Source organism: Cenococcum geophilum, assembly GCF_001692895.1.
Source record: "Cenococcum geophilum 1.58 unplaced genomic scaffold K441scaffold_29, whole genome shotgun sequence".
Taxonomy (NCBI): Eukaryota; Fungi; Ascomycota; class Dothideomycetes; order Gloniales; family Gloniaceae; genus Cenococcum; species Cenococcum geophilum.
The window spans coordinates 799227-817622 of NW_027137587.1; the positions used below are offsets into that span (position 1 = coordinate 799227).

The 18396-nt window shown below is 40.3% G+C and overlaps 2 protein-coding genes across 2 annotated transcripts; one reads left to right on the forward strand and one right to left on the reverse strand.

Moving 5' to 3' along the window:
- Positions 1–1861: 1861 nt before the first annotated feature.
- On the reverse strand, positions 1862–3226 carry K441DRAFT_567851 (uncharacterized protein; the record flags this gene model as incomplete). Its single annotated transcript, XM_067643813.1, has 2 exons — positions 1862–3041; positions 3090–3226. Coding segments are annotated over 2 exons (1317 nt in total), but the record flags the coding sequence as incomplete, so codon positions are not given.
- A 9957-nt stretch (positions 3227–13183) lies between these two features.
- On the forward strand, positions 13184–14738 carry K441DRAFT_639032 (uncharacterized protein). The gene is made up of 2 exons (XM_067646560.1): positions 13184–13807; positions 13876–14738. Exons 1-2 carry the CDS (start codon positions 13383–13385, stop codon positions 14366–14368), a joined length of 918 nt encoding a protein of 305 aa, XP_067502491.1. The 5' UTR covers positions 13184–13382; the 3' UTR covers positions 14369–14738.
- The last annotated feature ends 3658 nt before the right edge of the window (positions 14739–18396 follow it).

The window sequence follows — 18396 nt, forward strand, 5'->3', positions numbered from 1 at the left end:
TAATATTATAGACGTAAGGAAATACTTCGCAGGCACTTGAAGCCTAATAGCAATACTTTCGACATCTTGTCTTGCGAACACCTGCTCAATCAAGACTAGAAACCCGGCCACGGGGATCCCGTGCGTCCCAGTAGGATGGACTTAGAGCATGAGTTGGTAGCGTATGTATCGTCGATTGCCACGAGGCGTTATACAGTAGCGTCGACGTTGAATAATTAGGCTGTTACGTTAAGGAATCCATGAGGTAGTATGAAAAGTTAACTTAGGGAAACTCGTTTCTACAGATAGCCAATCGTCGTGACCATTTACGGAAGTTTTCAGAAGAGTGCCTAACAAGGCTAGCTTACTGATGAATCTGGAAGTTAGTGGCATTGAAGAGGGCATGCATTACCAGTATAGTGGATTGCAAAATCGGTTTCGTATATATATGAGCGATAGGGTTATGACGGTTCCTACCAAATTTCGTCTGTGCGTAGTTTTGATGTTCCGAACCGTCATAACTATCCCTTAAACACGTCAGCGTCTATCTAGAATTTGGTCCGTGCGCGGAACACCAAAATCACGACGATTCAATTCGGTTGATTTAATTGGTTAGTCCTTATCGATAACAGATAGACGTAAACTGACGTGTTAGGGGATACAATAAGTAACTACAACCAAAGAGAAACGGCTTGTGGCTGTGCTAAGCTACCGGTCCCAGCATGCAACCCTACCTTTCGCCACCTAAAGCGCTAGAGATAGTTCTTTTTACCAAGCCACAGAGCTTTCTAGAAAATGCGAGACGCTAATAAAAGCATTCTAGCTACTTATATTCAGTCGGCCCCGGACCCCTCTATGTAATAGAGATTATAAAAGAAATATTAATATACTGTGTAAAGAGAGTTATTGGAGTTATTTACTAAGGGATAACTTTGCGAAGGTATTTTAAGAGCTTAGAGGGGCGGCACCTGTTTCCCTTTAAGTGAGGTCTAAGTTTATGCATCTCTTGTACCATCTTTGCGAAATGGTCGCAGCATGCTACCGTGGTAGGGTGATTTAGGCCAAGCCTTCTCTTATACCCATCGCACGCCCTTTGGTACATCACGGACGCAGCATCGTACCGCCTCTGCTGATGGTAGAGGTATGCAAGGCAATATACGCTCATTAGCGTGTCAGGATGCTCTTCCCCTAGCGCCTTCTCCCTCCCTTCTAGCGCTCGTCGGTTCATCTGCTCGGCCTCGTCGTACTTGCCCTGGTATTTCAGCACTAACGCCAGGTTGCTGACGCTCATCAGCGTGTCAGGATGCTCTTCCCCCAGCGCCTTCTCGTTCCTTTCCAGCGCTCGTCGGTTCATCTGCTCGGCCTCGTCGTACTTGCCCTGGTATTGCAGCACTANCGCCAGGTTGCTNACGCTCGTNAGNGTNGAANGATGCTCTTCCCCCAGCGCCTTCTCCCTCCTTTCCAGCGCTCGTCGGTTCATCTGCTCGGCCTCGTCATACTTGCCCTGGTATTGCAGCACTAACGCCAGGTTGCTAACGCTCGTCAGCGTGGAAGGATGCTCTTCCCCCAGCGCCTTCTCCCTCCTTTCCAGCGCTCGTCGGTTCATCTGCTCGGCCTCGTCGTACTTGCCCTGGTATTGCAGCACTAACGCCAGGTTGCTAACGCTCGTCAGCGTGGAAGGATGCTCTTCCCCCAGCGCCTTCTCCCTCCTTTCCAGCGCTCGTCGGTTCATCTGCTCGGCCTCGTCGTACTTGCCCTGGTATTGCAGCACTAACGCCAGAATGCTAACGCTTGCTAGCGTCTCTATATAGTCTACGCCTAACACTCTCGTTCTTGCCGATATTGAACCCTGGATCATCTCTTCTGCCTGAATATAGAGTCCTTAACTCCACGTGTACCAAGCTGCATTGTACAGAACTTGCGCCCAGTATTTTGCTTCTTCGGTGTCTACGGGCTCCTCGTCTACCATGGGCTCAATATGTGGAAGAAGCAGCTGGCACTGTGACCAGTTACTGAACTCTCCGGTAGGAAACTCCTTGGATAGGATAGCAAGGAACTTTCGCCGCCACCTATCTTCTCCGCCAAACGATCGGAGCCACGTTCTTGTTGCAAACTGGACCAGCCGGTGCATCTCAAAGACGTCCCCATTTCCGTTTGTTATTACTAATAAGTAGCTCCTTAATAAATCTAAGTCATCTTCGAACCCGTCTTCCCCATCATCGTCGTCTTTAGTATTCGGTTTGCTTCCCGAGTAACCTCGGAGTAGAAACTCGGGAATCCCCTGCGGGTTAAAGAAGCTCATCAACGAAAGTAGGTTGGCAGCAGACGGTTTCTCTTCGCGGATATGCTCAAAGGATATTTGCCATGTAGCAAGGATAGAGTTAGATGCCTCTTCGTCTCGGCGCAAATCCGCCACGGCTTGACTTAGGAGCTTTGCCCTTTTCTTGTTGTTCGTACGTAACTCTTGCGCATAGCTTGCCACTGTCGTTCGAGGCCAGCGCTTGTTTATAAAGGCCGCGGCTTGAGTTATTGCCAACGGTATATAGTCAAGTGCAGCTAACAGCTCTATTGCCTGTTCATCTAACGGACACCGGAGCTTCTTCCGCAGTAGCTCAACGCCTTCGTCCCGATTCATCTTTTGGATCTGAATAATGTCCTTGTAACTGCCGGTGAGTTTTACAGCGGCATCCATGTTTCTAGATGTGATAAGGATTGATCCATTCTTGCTCTGTGGAAGGAAATCCGCGAGCGTCAGCCTACCATGAGTATTCCCAGACGCTGCACCTTGCACCTCATGCCTTTGTATATTGAAAAAGCTCTCATTATCGGCGTTATCGAGGATAATGAGCCATTGTCTATCACCCTCACTGCGGAGCCAGTTGCACACCAGTTGGAGCACATTGACCGTAGTGTCATCCCTTCCAGGTAGCTGAAGCCTGTCCGCGATATTCTTGTATGCCGCTTCGAACCTCGCCGCGTTGCTTGTGTGCACCCAGAATACCCATGTCTGCGGTGATCGGCCTCGAAGGCGGTAGGAGTACTCGATAGCAAGTTGAGATTTCCTATGGAAGTTAGCCGGGCAAACGCCGGACGGTTTTACGATTGCTTACCCTACACCGCCGAGGCCGACAAGCGCAGCACGACCAGCCGGTTGAGAGCAGCGTTGTTCAATCTGAATCAGAACATTGTCACGGTCGACAAAGTCGGGATCTCGTCGAAAGGGGACGGTAGAGAATGGTTCGGATGGGGCCTGCAGAGGGGTTGCTTAATGTAGTATTAGCTCGACAGACCCGATGACTGGATCAAGGAGCTCAATGTACTAACATTTGCGAGCCGCAGTGTCCCCATAGTATATATTTCCGAGGTTGATTCCTGCAAATGCCTGTGCGCCGTCCGCTGCGGACGTACCGCTAACGTAGCTGACCGGGAAGCGAGCCACCCCACGTAGCGAGCCACATACAGGTGATATTTGATTAATTTATAATAAAATCAAAACAACGAGCTGATATATATATTAAATAGGCCAAATTGAAGCTTTTATATTACTCTTTCAATCGCAATATTGCTTAAATTAATTTAACTACGTTATGGTGGTGATATAGACCCGCGCGCCTACTAATTGCACAGGCGACCACTATATTCCTACAACGTCCCTTTCCGGATCAATAACCCATTAATCCACTCATTTGTAAGCTACAGGTTACACCTAAATATATAAGAGAGCCTTATAATGGCTAGGATATAGAGGAATTAAATATACCTACTACTTTACGTACTTTAAAGACACTAATAATTCTATAAAGCTTAACGTCGCTATATTAAATAGAGCCGTTCTAAACCCCGGTAAGTATAATTAGAATTAGGCTTACCTCTATATAGGTAGGAGTCTTTAAGAAAGCAGTAGAATTATAAGGTAGAAGGCCTATAGCTTTCTAGGTGCTATAGATTGTATTAAAAGTAAATACCTACATATACGCCTTTAGGTAAAGCTTTAAAAATGTTCCTTATTAACGCCTAAGTAGCTATATTAATAGAAGCCATCTACTTACTTCCAGTAGTAGTAAAAGAGTAGCCTAAAATAACCTATATCTAGTAGTTAAAGCTTATAGGTTAAATAAGGTAATAAAGCTACTAAGATAATCTTACGCGCGAGCGTATACTCAACGAATTGCTAAGGAAGGTAGCTGTAACGGAATTCCCCAGAAGGTACATATCAGATGAGACAGAAGGAGGTCTCATCTATGTTCCAGAAGGAGGTCTCATCTATGTTCCAGAAGGAGGTCTTATCTATATTCCAAAAGGAGGTCTCACCTATGTTCTATTTACGTCCCAGAAGACACAGTTAGACAAATAAGGGGTAAAGGGTTTTACTAGCGTCTTAGAAAGATTATATAGGGAGCTAGTTCTCCTCTAGAGAAGAACTAGCGATTAGTCTCTAAATAGAAGTGGTTAGAAGCATTTATCCTTTAATATATAAAACTTATTCTACCTTTAACTTACCTTCTATTTACCTTTGACTTACCTTCTACTTACTAGTAATACTGTTAATTAGATAATTATACGTTCTAATTAGGCTGGCCTCTTATAATTCTAATCGCTTATAATCCGTTAGGAACATACGGCTATTAATTAATAATAACAAACTATACTCCTGTACCCTATAAAGCAACGCCCTTACCGCAAGAGGCTTAAAGAGTCTCCCTAGAGGAGCGCATTCCCTCTTCCTATAAAGAAGCTACGGCTAGTCCGTCTAACCTTATAAGACCCTTAGAAATAATTATTACTAGGGAGTTATTAAAGCGGTCGCTATATAAGACCCTATAAAAAACAAAGGAGTTAGAGATATAATTAAGATAAGTATATTAAGACTACTAAGAACAATTATAAGGATAATTAGGGGAAGTATAGACACCCTAGACACGAAGCGGACTTAAAGGGGTAACGCCATACTATACTATAACGTTAGAAAAACCTAAATTCCGCATAAAGGAACCTAATAAGTACTATAGTAATAGTCTTCGGAACTATAATTATTTTATTTAATAATGCGAAACTAAGTTTCGGCTAGATCCAAAACGTTACTCTAATGAGTATAATTAGATACTAATTACTTCTACCTTCCTACGTGGCACCGTTAAGAGTTTATAAACACGCTATAAGAAGAAACTTACTATACCCTTTAAATTTAGCAAACTTAGGACCTGGTTAGTCGATTAGGTCTAAAACCCTACTAATTAAGGGATAGACTATAACCAGTAATACCACGACGCTAAATAGCGGGATGGTTAGACTATGGTCTAGTTTATAAACTACTTAGAAGAACTAGAAAATAATATACCCTATTTAGATCTGTGGGATAACGCTATATAACTTCACTAGCTACTCACTAAGCTATAACCTAAGATTTAACAGGCCATATAAGAGAAGGGCGAAATTCCTACCTCTTAAGAAAAGCTTATCTTTAAAGCTACTCGGATTAAGAGTGCTAAAAGAGACTATTTAGGNAAGNGAAAGGAANNAGACGCTAATAATAAAGAGCGTAGGACTAGACCTAGCTTTAATAATAGGGGCAGATTCCGACCTAACTACTCTATAGAAGGATAACGTAAGCAGGCCTCGCAGCCCTAGAGTAACGCTAGTTAACCCTAAAATAACAATAGGCAGAGACCTAATCTGTAAAAGGGAAACTAGGAGACACGCACCTATTATAACTGCGGCAAGAAGGGCTATATAAGCCGCTTCTACTAGTAGAAGAAGCAAGAGTCGGCCTAATTAGGAAAAGAGACAGCCTAGTAGATCTTTACTCCCTTACACTAGGCTAGTAAGAGAAGGAGGGAGTAAATTACCGCATGGTTATTCCTGTCTCTATTTAAGTTAATAATAAATAGGTGACGTAAGACTGCCTTATAGATAGCGGCGCGAGTATAGGGTTCATTTCTTAATTACTAGTAAAAGAATTAGATTTGGACCTTAGTGGCTTACAGGTGCGCACCATTTAAAGCATTAAAGGCCACTAGATTCCATACTATAAGAAATAGGCTTTTTCTATAGCCAGCTAGGACCGCGATAGTCTATAGGACACGTAGGAGATGCGCTTCTATACTACAGAAATTAAGGGGTACAACCTTGTTTTGGGATACCTATAGCTTTACCAAGTTAATCCGGACATTAATTGGCCTTTAGCCTCGTATTAACATTAGAAGTCTTAACCGCGTATTATAGTTAAAGATTAAGAGACTTTCTTAAACTATATGCAAGAAGAAGGGTGGGCATATACTATATATGCCACTCTTAACACTAAGAACGGGGACATAGAATATTTATTTTTGGATATCCGGCTATACGTAGTTAAGGAACTAAAGATTCTATAGGAATATACGGACTTAGAGGATATTTCTAGTAAAGAGGCTATATAAACCTTACCTAACCCTATATTAGTTAAGTATAAGATAAATATAGGGGATAAACAACCTCCTTTTAGACCGCTATATAACCTATTAGAAAATAAGCTAGCGGTACTGCGTTAATATATAATAGACAATCTTTAAAGAGGATGGATTTGGCCCTCTATAAGCCTAGTAGGGGCGCCAATTATATTTATACCTAAGAAGGATAGGACCCTTTGCCTTTATATTAACTATTAGGCGCTAAATAAGATTACTATAAAAAATCGCTACCTGTTACCCTTAATAGGGGAGCTTATTAATAGGCTGTTGGGCGTAAAGATATTCACGAAATTGGATCTAAAAGATATATACTATTAAATCCAAATTAAAGCCGGCAATAAGTGGAAAACGGTATTCTAAATATAGTACGGCCACTTTAAGTACCTAGTAATGCTATTTAGGCTTACTAACGCACTAGCGATATTTTAGGCCTATATTAATAAGGTATTGTTAGGCCTATTAGATATAATATATATAGTCTACCTTAATAACATTATAGTCTACTCTAATAACTACGAAGTATATATGCACTACGTGCGAATAGTACTAGAAAGACTGCGGGAATATAAGCTCTATATAAACCTAAAAAAGTGCACGTTCTATACTACTAGCATTAATTTTTTAGGCTTTATCATTAGCGTTAACGGAGTGTTAATAGAGAAAAGTCGGGTGGACGCTATTAGGGAATAGCCCTACCCTATAATATTTAGAGAAGTATAGGTTTTCTTAGGCACGGTAAACTTCTACCAAACGTTTATTATTTACTACTTATAAGTAATACTCCCAATTACCAATCTACTAAAAGGATCTAAGAATGGCAGGAAGTTAGGACCCTTTATATTTAGGAAAGCTACTAAGTAAGCTATAGACTGGTTAAAGGATTTATTTATGTCGGCGCCTATCCTAATACACTTCTACTAGGAGCTATATATATACCTTAAAACGGATATATCCGGCTTTACCCTAGGGGCAATTATATCTTAATTAAAAGACGGAAAATAGCATTCTATAGCGTTTTAGTTAAGGAAAATGACCCCTATAGAGCAGCGTTATATAACGCACGACTAGAAGCTACTTATAATAATCGCAGTAATAAAGCACTGGCGACATTATTATATAGGAAGCAATTATCCCATTAAAGTCCTTATAAACTATAATAACCTAGAATACTTTATAACTATAAAGGTGTTAAGCGGTTAATAAGCTAGGTAGGTAGAGGCACTATTATAGTACAATTTTAAGATTACGTACCGCCTAGGAAAGACAAATCCTACTAATAGGTTATTAAGACGTCTAGATTACAAGATAGGGAGGACCTAGGATAGTATAGGGGAAATAATCCCTATATTGCAAAATTTGCTTAGAAAGAAAGAAGACTCTTTTCCTAGAACTATAGAATTTTATAATAGGGCAGAGGTCCTAATAATGCAGCTACGAAGCGATATAATTGTAGAGCTGTAGGATATAGTTATAGACTAGGTTATAGACCAAGCAGACGTTATAAAGTTAGCGTACCCTAGAATTAGCGAGAATTCTATAGGATGTGCTAGAGGTGTCGCGGCACCTTTGACTTGACGGCGCATTAGCTACGAGTTCTTAGATCTAAGGGGGATAAGCGAGATACCTATCTATAGCGTGGCACACTGCATAATAGTAGGAGAATCTGCTAGCACTAATGGTTTAAAACGTCTTATGCTACGCCTTAAGTTTATAATAGCGGCAGGTAAAATAAAAGTAAGTAATCTATATAAAACCTTTCTAAATCTTCTTCTTTAAGCTTAATAAAGGGACGCCTTCGCCTCTAGGGAGAGGTAGAAAAATATAGTAGAGACCAACTTAGCCAGAGTTACTAAGAAGCTATAGTAGTAAGACTAAAAGGGTTTATTGCGCTTTAAGGGTGCTATATATATCCTAAAGGACCAAGTAATTTAAGACAAAATTCTAAAAGTTTTTTATAATAACCCTTTTAGGGGTTACTACGGTGCCAATAGAACCCTTAAGGCCGTTTAAAGGAAATACTTTTAGGACGGAATATCTAAAGAGGTTAAGGACTATATATTAAGGTGTAATACGTGCTAAAGGATATAGATATCCAGGCATTACCTATACGGCGAGTTATTAGTACTTCCTATTCCGTAGGGACCTATATTAGAATTAATAATGGATTTTATTATAGGCTTACCCCCTACTAAGATAAGAACTGGAGAGGTTACTAACGCTATTCTAGTAATCGTTAATAGGTATATAAAGTTTTTAGGATACTTTGCTGTTATAATAATAATTATAGTAGCAGAACTGGCAGACCTGTTTTTAGAATAGTAGCTCTTATTTAGTACGCTAAGGGGAATTATATCTAACAGAGGCACCGTATTTAATAGTGCATTTTGGTCTTTATTCTGTCTCTTATTAAAAATACGGCAAAGGATAAGTATTACCTTTTACCCGCAAATAGATGGGTAAATAGAGCGTCTAAATGCGTTATTGGAACACTACCTCCACTGCTATATTAATTATTAACAGGATAATTAGACATTATAATTAGCTCTAGCGTAGCATATATATAATATAAGCATCTATAATAGTATAAAAATGACCCCTTATAAAGCATTGTTTGGGGTAAAAGCAAATAACCCCTAGAACGTTAAGGATATTGTTTCTAAAAGAGAGGCACTAGCGGCGTCTAAAAGAATTAAGCAAATAAGAATTCGTAGAGAGGAACTTAAAAAGCACTTGCTAGACGCCTAGGCTGTATAAAAAAGGTACTATAACGAAAAATATATGCCGAAAGAATTTGAGATAGGAGACGAAGTCTTACTATTTATAAAAAATATCTAAATAAAACGCATTAAGAAGAAGCTGGATTACTAGTAGCTCGGACCCTTTAAGATAGTTAAGAAAACTAAAGGAAACTAAGCCTATAAATTGGAATTACCGAAATCTTATCTAATATATCCTATATTTTATATTTCCTTACTAAAGCTATACTGGAGAAGAGATAGTGTAGAACCGCCCCTACCTAGCAAAATTAATAGGGAACTAGAATAGAATGTAGAAGATATACTAGACTAAAGATGGCGCTAGAAGAAGCGCGAATTTTTAGTTTATTAGGAAGGATACTTTTAGGCGTATAATAGTTGGGAACCTAAGGAGTACCTTTAGCTGGGATATAACACCGTAATTAAAACCTTCCTAAGAACTAAAGGTAAAGACTTAGAAATGGTTCCGGATATACTATAGGTAAAGTAATAGGGAAGACCCTATAAATTAAAACTATAGGATTAAGTATAGGCATTAAGAACGGAAATGTTTCGCTATTATAATAGGGATCCTAAAATTCTATAAGAGGAAGCCTATAGAAATCCATAGAAGAACTACTAGGGATACTATTTAAAGAAGATACTGTATAAGAAGGAGTAGTAGCACTATAAGAAGTGGCCTTAGGGATTTAGCAAGATCCCCTAGGGATAAAAGAAGAGTATCTAGCCTAGCACCGGAGATATGTAGTAGAGTTAATGGTATAAAGAGGAGCAAAAGGATAGCCTATAAAGAATTAGAAATTTTAAGGAATTATAAGGCACCTATAGGAATACTACCCGTTTATTATATATGGGGATTATAATAGTGCACTACGTTTATATAGATTGTTACCGAAGCTTAGAATAAAGGTATCCCTAAAGTATAAAGTTAATTCCCAATAATAGGGCATCCTAGAGGCACCCGAGAGGCACTATATAAAGCTATTTTATAAAAAGGAAAGAGCTAGGTAATAACTTAAATACTAACAGCAATAACAGGAGCCTCCTCTTCTATCTTAATGTTATTATTAATAGTATTATTAGCTCCTTTATCCCTAGAAGCATTAGCACTTCTATTAATATTCTTCTTAGAATAATAGGTACTAGAAGGACTAGCATAGGCGGGAAACTAGCAAAGAAAACGTTTATCTTAACCTTTGTTGCTATCCTTAGTATCCCTAGGTTCTAAATTGGCGTCTAAGCAGAGATTAAAGAGATATTAGCTAAAGGAGTTAGTATAGTTCCTAAGTAAGTTACTAGAGAAACTTACCTGGCTAGAGTAGCCCGCGTAAGAGTATAAATGTTATTATTAATAAGGATAAGCTGTTTGTATATACGCTTCTAGACACTATATATCTAAGAACATTACGTCTCTATAGTAATGGAAACCCTTATAAAATTAAAGAGTCTGTAAGTAAGGGAAGACACCTTCTATCCCCGCCTATTACTATTAAAATATCGGCGGAAATCTTAGATAGCGCGTTAGAGCCTATAAGTCTTATATATATAGATAGTAAAGATCTAGTATAATTAGCGAAATCTAGAATAGGATAGAATGGGAAATACTAGAACGTAGGTTTTTCTCCTACTATAATAATAAGAGCACTTAGATTTATTTTTACTAGAGTAAGGTATCTTATAAACGTAGGAAGAATCTTACGTAAGAGTATAAACGCAGCGACAATAGTATTTTAGGGAAACTGCTGTAGGAGTAATAGACGCTGTCTAGGGCGTCACTGGGAGATTAATAATACTGCCGCCGGTTTAGGGACCATAAGCCATTATAAAAGAATACTCTAAGAAGTTAGTATTATTATAAGAAGATAAGGTAGGAATCCTATTGCTTATAGACGTGTTATAAGAAGAGAATAAAGCAGCTATAAAAAAAATAGCTAGAGATATGGAAGCTAAAAGCGGAGATATAGAGGAAACAGTCTGCTAAAAGATAAGATAAATAGTGTTATTAATAAAAAGACGCGTAAGAGGCGACAGCTTATAAACTGAAAGAAAATTAAAATAAAGATGTTATTATTAGAATCCATTTTAGGTAAATAGGGATAGTAGCTTATAGACGCGTTGTATAGAACAACCTCTAGATTAACTTATAATAAACTCTTATAATAAGAAAGGTAAATCCTATCTAATTTTTATTATTATTATTTTAGTTCCATTACAAAGGCATTATAGGGAACTATGGTAGGAAAAAAGTAGAGGAACTAAGGACAAAGTAAGGTTCTATGCTAGTGAAGAACTAGCTATAAGCCGCATTATAGAGTACCTTTCTACTAAGAATTTCCCTAGTGGTTTTAGCTGGAACTTTATAAAAGCTTAGTAGAGGCGAAGTCTTAGAGGACTAAGACCCTTAAAGGGGAGGCAATTGTAACGGAATTCCCTAGAAGGTATATATTAGATAAGACAGAAGGAGGTCTCATCTATATTCTAGAAGGAGGTCTCATCTATATTCTAGAAGGAGGTCTTACCTATATTCCATCTACGTCCTAAAAGACACGGTTAGACAGATAAGGGGCAAAGGGTTTTGCTAGCGTTTTAGAAAGATTATATAGGGAGCTGGTTCTCCTCTAGAGAAGAACTAGCGATTAGTCTCTAAATAGAAGTGGTTAGAAGCATTTGTCCTTTAATATATGAAACTTATTCTACCTTTAACTTACCTTCTATTTACCTTTAACTTACCTTCTACTTACTAGTAACACTGTTGATTAGATAATTATACGTTCTGGTCAGGCTGGCCTCTTATAGTAGCTTAAATAATTATCTATTAAAAGTAGGCGATATTACTATATTTTACCGCTAAAATATTCTATAATATATCTTATATATTTATTATAATATTTAATATAATATAGGCCTAAAGAGTTATCTATTTACCTACTAGGGGAGGTAGCTTATATATATCTATAAAGGCCCCTATTTTACTTACTAATTTAATACTATTCTTTCTAGTAGTATTACGCCTTTTAAATTAAAAAGTTAGGTAGTAGAGAGCCATTAGGGTAAATTGTCTTAATTATAAATACTATTCTATAAGTGCCTAGCTATATAACTTTTTAATTTTTTAACCTCTCTCTATACGCCTTACCCGATATAATTACTTAAGACACCGCTATAAGGCCTAGTATTACTCCTTTCTTATTAAAGTTATAAATAAAATTTAAATACTTAACTTAATATTGCTTATATACGGCATAAAAGAACCTATACTAATTATATATAACTGCCAGATCGTTATTTTAAGCTCCCTAGTAGTTAAGCTAACGACTTAATATAGTACTAAGACTGTGGTGTTGAACAAATCTCTACCCCTAATACTTACCTACGGTTCGGCCTTTTCCTAAAAGGGGATAAGCTAGTTTTAAAAGCATATTAACCTTTAACGGAAGGCCCTAGGATTAGCATTCGTTAATCCATCTAATAATTTACTCTTCTTATAAAGGATGCAATAAGCTGGGGTAAGCTTTGTATCGTGGGAGACGGCTAATAAGACTGTTTAACGGTAGATCTAGGTACTCTATGGGCGCCTAAGGCCTTGCGAATCGATAGCTCAACACCAGAAGAGACATCCTATATAACAATTTATATGGTGGTTTCGGCTTTATAAGAGGGCAAAGATTAATTTAGCATTGTGTAATATGCTAAGACTTTTTGGTTTTGGTGTAATTTGCTATGAAATAAAAAATGGTAAGGCATATTCTTGGTGGCTCGCTACGTGGGGTGGCTCGCTTCCCGGTCAGCTACGTTAATATATTGTTGGTGGGGCAGCGAAGCGCTCGACATCGATGCCTACATATGTTACGCGCTCCGCTGAATCATCGTATTTAGGGTTTTCGGAGATCGCTGTTGCGGGTTTGGCATCGAGTCCGCAAAGGCCGGCGTTATTGTAAGGCGTATCTGCTGTGAGAGAGATGAGATAATCGATAGCTCGTCCTCACGTTCGGGTTGTGGCTTAGTCTACGTGTGCAACTGCGTATGGCCCACCATACTGCGGCTGAAACTCAGCTGTCCCGCTGCGTCCCCATACCTGCCTACTGCAAACCCAATCAACATATTAAAAAGGTGTGCATCGGCCATTTCTGCAGCTGCCCTAGAGTTCTCCCGTGTTTGAGAAGTACCTGATTTCGTTCCTGTCCAAGACATCTGTTTGGCGATGGCTGATGGTCTTGGTGCCGCTGCCTCAGTTGTGGGCATTGCCGGAGCGGCTGTCCAGAGTGTCCAGTTCCTTTCTGCCACAATTGATAACATTAAGGATGCGCCTGACACTATTCGGAATATAAACCTCGATCTACGAGCAGTCGAGCCCGTTCTTCGTAAATTGGATACGGCGTCTCAAAGCGATGGCTCACAGATCGTCCTCAGCGCCGAGGTCAAGTCCGCTGTGGAGAACTGCAATAGAGCATGTACAGGCTTTCAAATGCTACTCAGTGGCTGGATGAAGCATTCGACCGAAGAGAAGATATTCTGGGCGGATAGATGGAGAGTGGGTCTCTTTAGGCAGGAAAGGATAAAGACTTTCAGGGCCCAACTTAGCGACTGTAAGAGTACGCTGAATGTGACGCTTCAAACGGCCCACATGTACGTGTGTCCTCCTATAGAATACCGAAACGTATTTATGTGAAGGCCTCTGGCTGACGCGATGGCAGTCTTACATCGATCCAGCAGGGGTATTTTATGAATGAGATGAAGGATATGATGTTGCGGCAGAATGAAGCTGCCATTCACCGAGAGATTCACCGAGCGGAAAGCGAACGATCGGCTATAGAGAACAGCCTACAGCAGCTGCCAGTCAGCAGCACTCAACCAAGTGAAGAAGCAGAGCTGAGCAGACAGGAACTGCTCCAGGAAATACAGAAACAGAAAGCCTCTAATGATAGTTTCCGGAGGATATGTGAAGAGGCGCTCTCAAGGACCGTCTATGAACGTACAGGACAGAAGATCAAAGGTGTTAGGGCGACAGATGACAGTACGGCCCTGGCAGGATTCGTTAACATAACAGGTGAAGGGTTGAAGATTAATCAGGATATTTCGGATGTCACCGCCGACAAGAGGAGCTTTGCAGCCGCTGGAGTTATTATGAACATGGACTTTAAGGATCTGCGACCACCTAACAGGCTTTCTAACAACACCACGGGCTAGGCAGAAGTAGATAATAACACCTAGGGCGGCTCACTTTCTTTTCTCTATCCTTTGAAAAGGAGCTCAAAGCTCCTGATTCAGAATTCAACTTAATCTGAAGGCTTTAGATCGCACACACCCGTGCGATTTATAAAGCCACAGACGCATGACAAATCAGGGAGGAACGCGCTTTTTCTGCCGGACTTTCAATTCAGATATGACGTTTTCGCAACCGAACGGCCCTAAGTCCTTTTAACTATCACCAAGTAGATCTTATAAGTGCAGCATTGACATGAAAGAGGATATGAAAGCAGCGTGTGAACACTAGATCATCACTTTGGCGAATGTAGACCCTCCGTAACGAATATGATAGCCCACATGAATATTATACCCTAATCTAAGTATCCCTTGCATTGTTGTTTACGTCCAATAAATTGTGGCCCGTGCGCACCAATCAATAAGCTGCATTCCTAGGCGGTCAATCGTTCTGCCACATCACTAAAAGTCTTAACTGAAGCTACGAATATATTGAAATGTTGGTGTATATTACATATAGACACTTATTCCTTGGTGTTGAGCCGATCTACGTGCTCCTGCTAACACGGGCCGACTTTATAAAGTGGTATTCGACAGAGTCTACACCCGTACGTTATTCTTGGTGACCTTTGAGGTCTCTTAAACTCCTTACTATCGCGCGACCTCTTTGTTGTATTCACTGAAAGCTCGCAGAGAGGCTTCCTACTTAAAGGTTTCTTAATTTAGCTCTTTCTTTCTGCCTCTAAGCATGCAGAGCAAGTCATTGGCTTTATATTAATTTTAACTGCCTTATATCTATGATGTATCGCCGGGTACCACTATATTTAATCTATAGAGACCCGCGCATAATTGCTTTAAGGTATTTAGGTAGAAAGCTTAAATAGAGAGTTTATAAGTTGTTTAAGGAACTTCCTATAACCACTTTATTTTAGCCAGCCGTTGGTAGAGTAGGAAGATAGCTTATAGTAGTTGGTAACAATTATATTAAGGAGGAAGTAGAATAGAGACTTCTAAGTCTTGCGGTAATGTTGGAGGGAGCTATAATAAGATCTTATCTAATTAGCAGTATTAACGCCTTTTATATAGTAATTGTAGAGGTTAATAAATAGCGGAATCTATAATACCTTAACTATATTACTGCTAAAGATCTTCTAAGTTATTGCAGCACCGGTAGAGGTCTTTGCAGGGCGTTGTCGTGGCCATTTAATTGATTGAAATCCTGCGATAGATGACGTTAGATACTATTTTTGGTAGCAGAGCCTCATCTTAAGTTTAGGTAAACTTACCGTTAAGGACCGTACTTATAAACAGTACTATATTTAAATCTTTCTAGGCAAATTAAGCAACCGTAGAGTCTTTAGAAAGCTCTCTATATAAGGAACCCTATAGTATCTAGTTGTTGAATACCAATTTAAGCTCTGCAAGGGAGGAGCTAATTTACTTAATTAGAGCTCTATGCTGGGCCTTAACTTCGCCCGAAGCCTCCTCCTGCTCCTCCCGCTTTGTTTTAGTAGTGCGTACAGTCCCTAACGCGCCAATTCCGACCTCTCGAAGCCGAGAGAGTAGCTTAACGCTTATGAATAAGTTATTAAGCCACACTATGTGTTTATTTGGTGGATAAAGTGGCTTGTTAGTAAGGTCGTCTCTCTATAATAGCAAGTCGAGTACTACTACCTGCGTTTTGGAAAAGCCTTCCTCCTTTATGTACACCTTATCCAGATTATATAGTCCTTTCTTATTACCTTTAGCGTGGAATATCTAGTTAAGAACGTAGCCTTAATTACCTAAAACCTAGATTTTGAAGCCCTCTGGCGTCGGCTTAGTAGGAATATTAACGATTTTAGGAGCCTAGCTAGTAAACCGTTTAATTATCTTATTGACGGCAAGGTATATACTAGGGGTATAGAGCTTCCTATAGAGCACGCGCAGGTGCTTACTAAGGTCCCATATCCTTTTAAAAGTATTCCGGAAAGCTTCGTTATTATCTTCTTATAGTTTGGTATAGTAGAAGTAGCGGTTAATCTGGTGAAATCTATTAAGTCTAATAAAGTTCCGAATAATGTGTATTAAGCTATAACTAAAGTCTTTACGCCAATACTCCTTAATGCTACTTTCTATATATAGCCCTATATGAATTAGTACTGCTAAGTATGCATACAGCTCTGCCCTTAATATTGGCTTCCACTTCCGCGGGCGTCCCTTTGGAGTCTTATCCTCCGGAGTCTAGTAGAGCTCCGCGTTCCTATTTGTATACTCCACAAGTTAATCTAAAATTTCGTCTATAAAGAATAGCTTAAATAGCTATAGAGGGTCGCTATTATTAATATTGGAAGGAAGATTCGGCTTGCTATAGGTATTTTTGTTCTTAATAGGAAGAGGTTCGAAATTAGGTAAGGGCTAGGGCTCAGGAGGAGGGTTTCGAGACTTCTGAGACGCGTATTTTGGGTGTTGGGTATAAGGAACAAAGTCTATATCATTACTTTCACAATTGCGCACCATGATTGTAGTGTATTTGATTGATGAAGCTATAGATTTACAACTTGACGCGAAGAAGTTTCGATGTTCTTGATCGCGCGCACGGGCCACATTTTATATCACATCAACAATGCAAGGGATAATATCTCCATACTGGTACACACCGACGTAAACTCGCCTATCCCTTATCCTGCCGGGCAGATGGTCCGTGCATAACAACAGAATCAAAACAACGCGTTGATAAGTCAAAACAATCCAACGATACCTTCACGCAGGTCCTTCGCGAAGTGTCTAACCCACCAACTCTATCTCTAGGCCCTTGTTTACTGCCACTAGTAGTCTATGCTAAGGCGTCTTCTTTCCTATCGCTGTTATATCGGTGGCTCGTAATATAGCCGTTTGTCGCTAGAATGACCCGTCACAAGTTAAATGCTTTGCCGCGAAAAGTACCACCGACCAAGCGAAGAAGGGTAGAAGGTTCTCAGATAGAAGATCCTGCCCCCTATAATACAGATTACTTAAGCAAAGTATGTGGGTTCGTTCCTACCGGGTTGCGCAGCTTTGTTCTAAGATAGACAACTCTAGACACTGGCCAGCCTTTCGGACCATATCACAAAAAAGGCGAAGGCAGATACCGAACAGATTCACACCATAGTTGTTACTCTTGACCTCTACGTCAAGTCCCTCGCGGATACCTACCACATTAAACTCCCCAAAGGCTTCCGACCGCGAGTTCTGCCAAGTACTGACAACGAGATCGAACCAACCGCTGAAGACAGCAGCGAAGAAAATACAGACATTAATGAAGACGCAGGCGTGGGCAGTAGTAGTAATGATGTGCAAGGCGGTAATCCTACCGCTAAACATGACGGCTGCAGCGATAAGCTTGAAAAAATCAGAATGGCACTAAGTGCAGAGGCCGATAAAGCCGCACTTGAGATCGCACGGGATAAGTTTTACAAAAAGCTCGAAAAGCTAGAAGTCAAAGTAACTAAGGACAACAAAGTCGAGCGGCAGAGATTTAGCAAGAGCGAAGCCGTGGAGATTACCAACTTCTTTTTTGCCGACATGATGGGGCCTAAAGCCGCAACACGTCTTCAAGCATTGCTACGGAGCTATACTGCCGACTATAACGATGGGATTGATAGGGGCGCTGGGGCGCGAGCGGAAGCAGCGGCTAAAGACGAGGCTAATATTACAACGGTGCGGAGCTTCTTTGATGCCTTTGCCCGTACCCAGCGTTCACGGCCAAATCTACAAGGTGGACTCGCCGCAATGGAGCAGATTATATTACACGTTGAACTTCTTTCTCAATTTAATCGGCTTAAAACCCTGGCCGCCGCCAAAGACACCGCTCTGTTAAACTTTCTCCGGGATTCGGGCTATGAAACTAGCCGTGGGCTAGGGTGGCGGTCGTGTGTCGTTAACTTCCTTGCTAATTCGATCCATGTCTCTCCCTCCGTTCTACAAAACACATGTCAGATGGCCCAAGGCGTGATGGCCTTGACAGAGATTTTCGGCCCTGGTATTATCCCTGT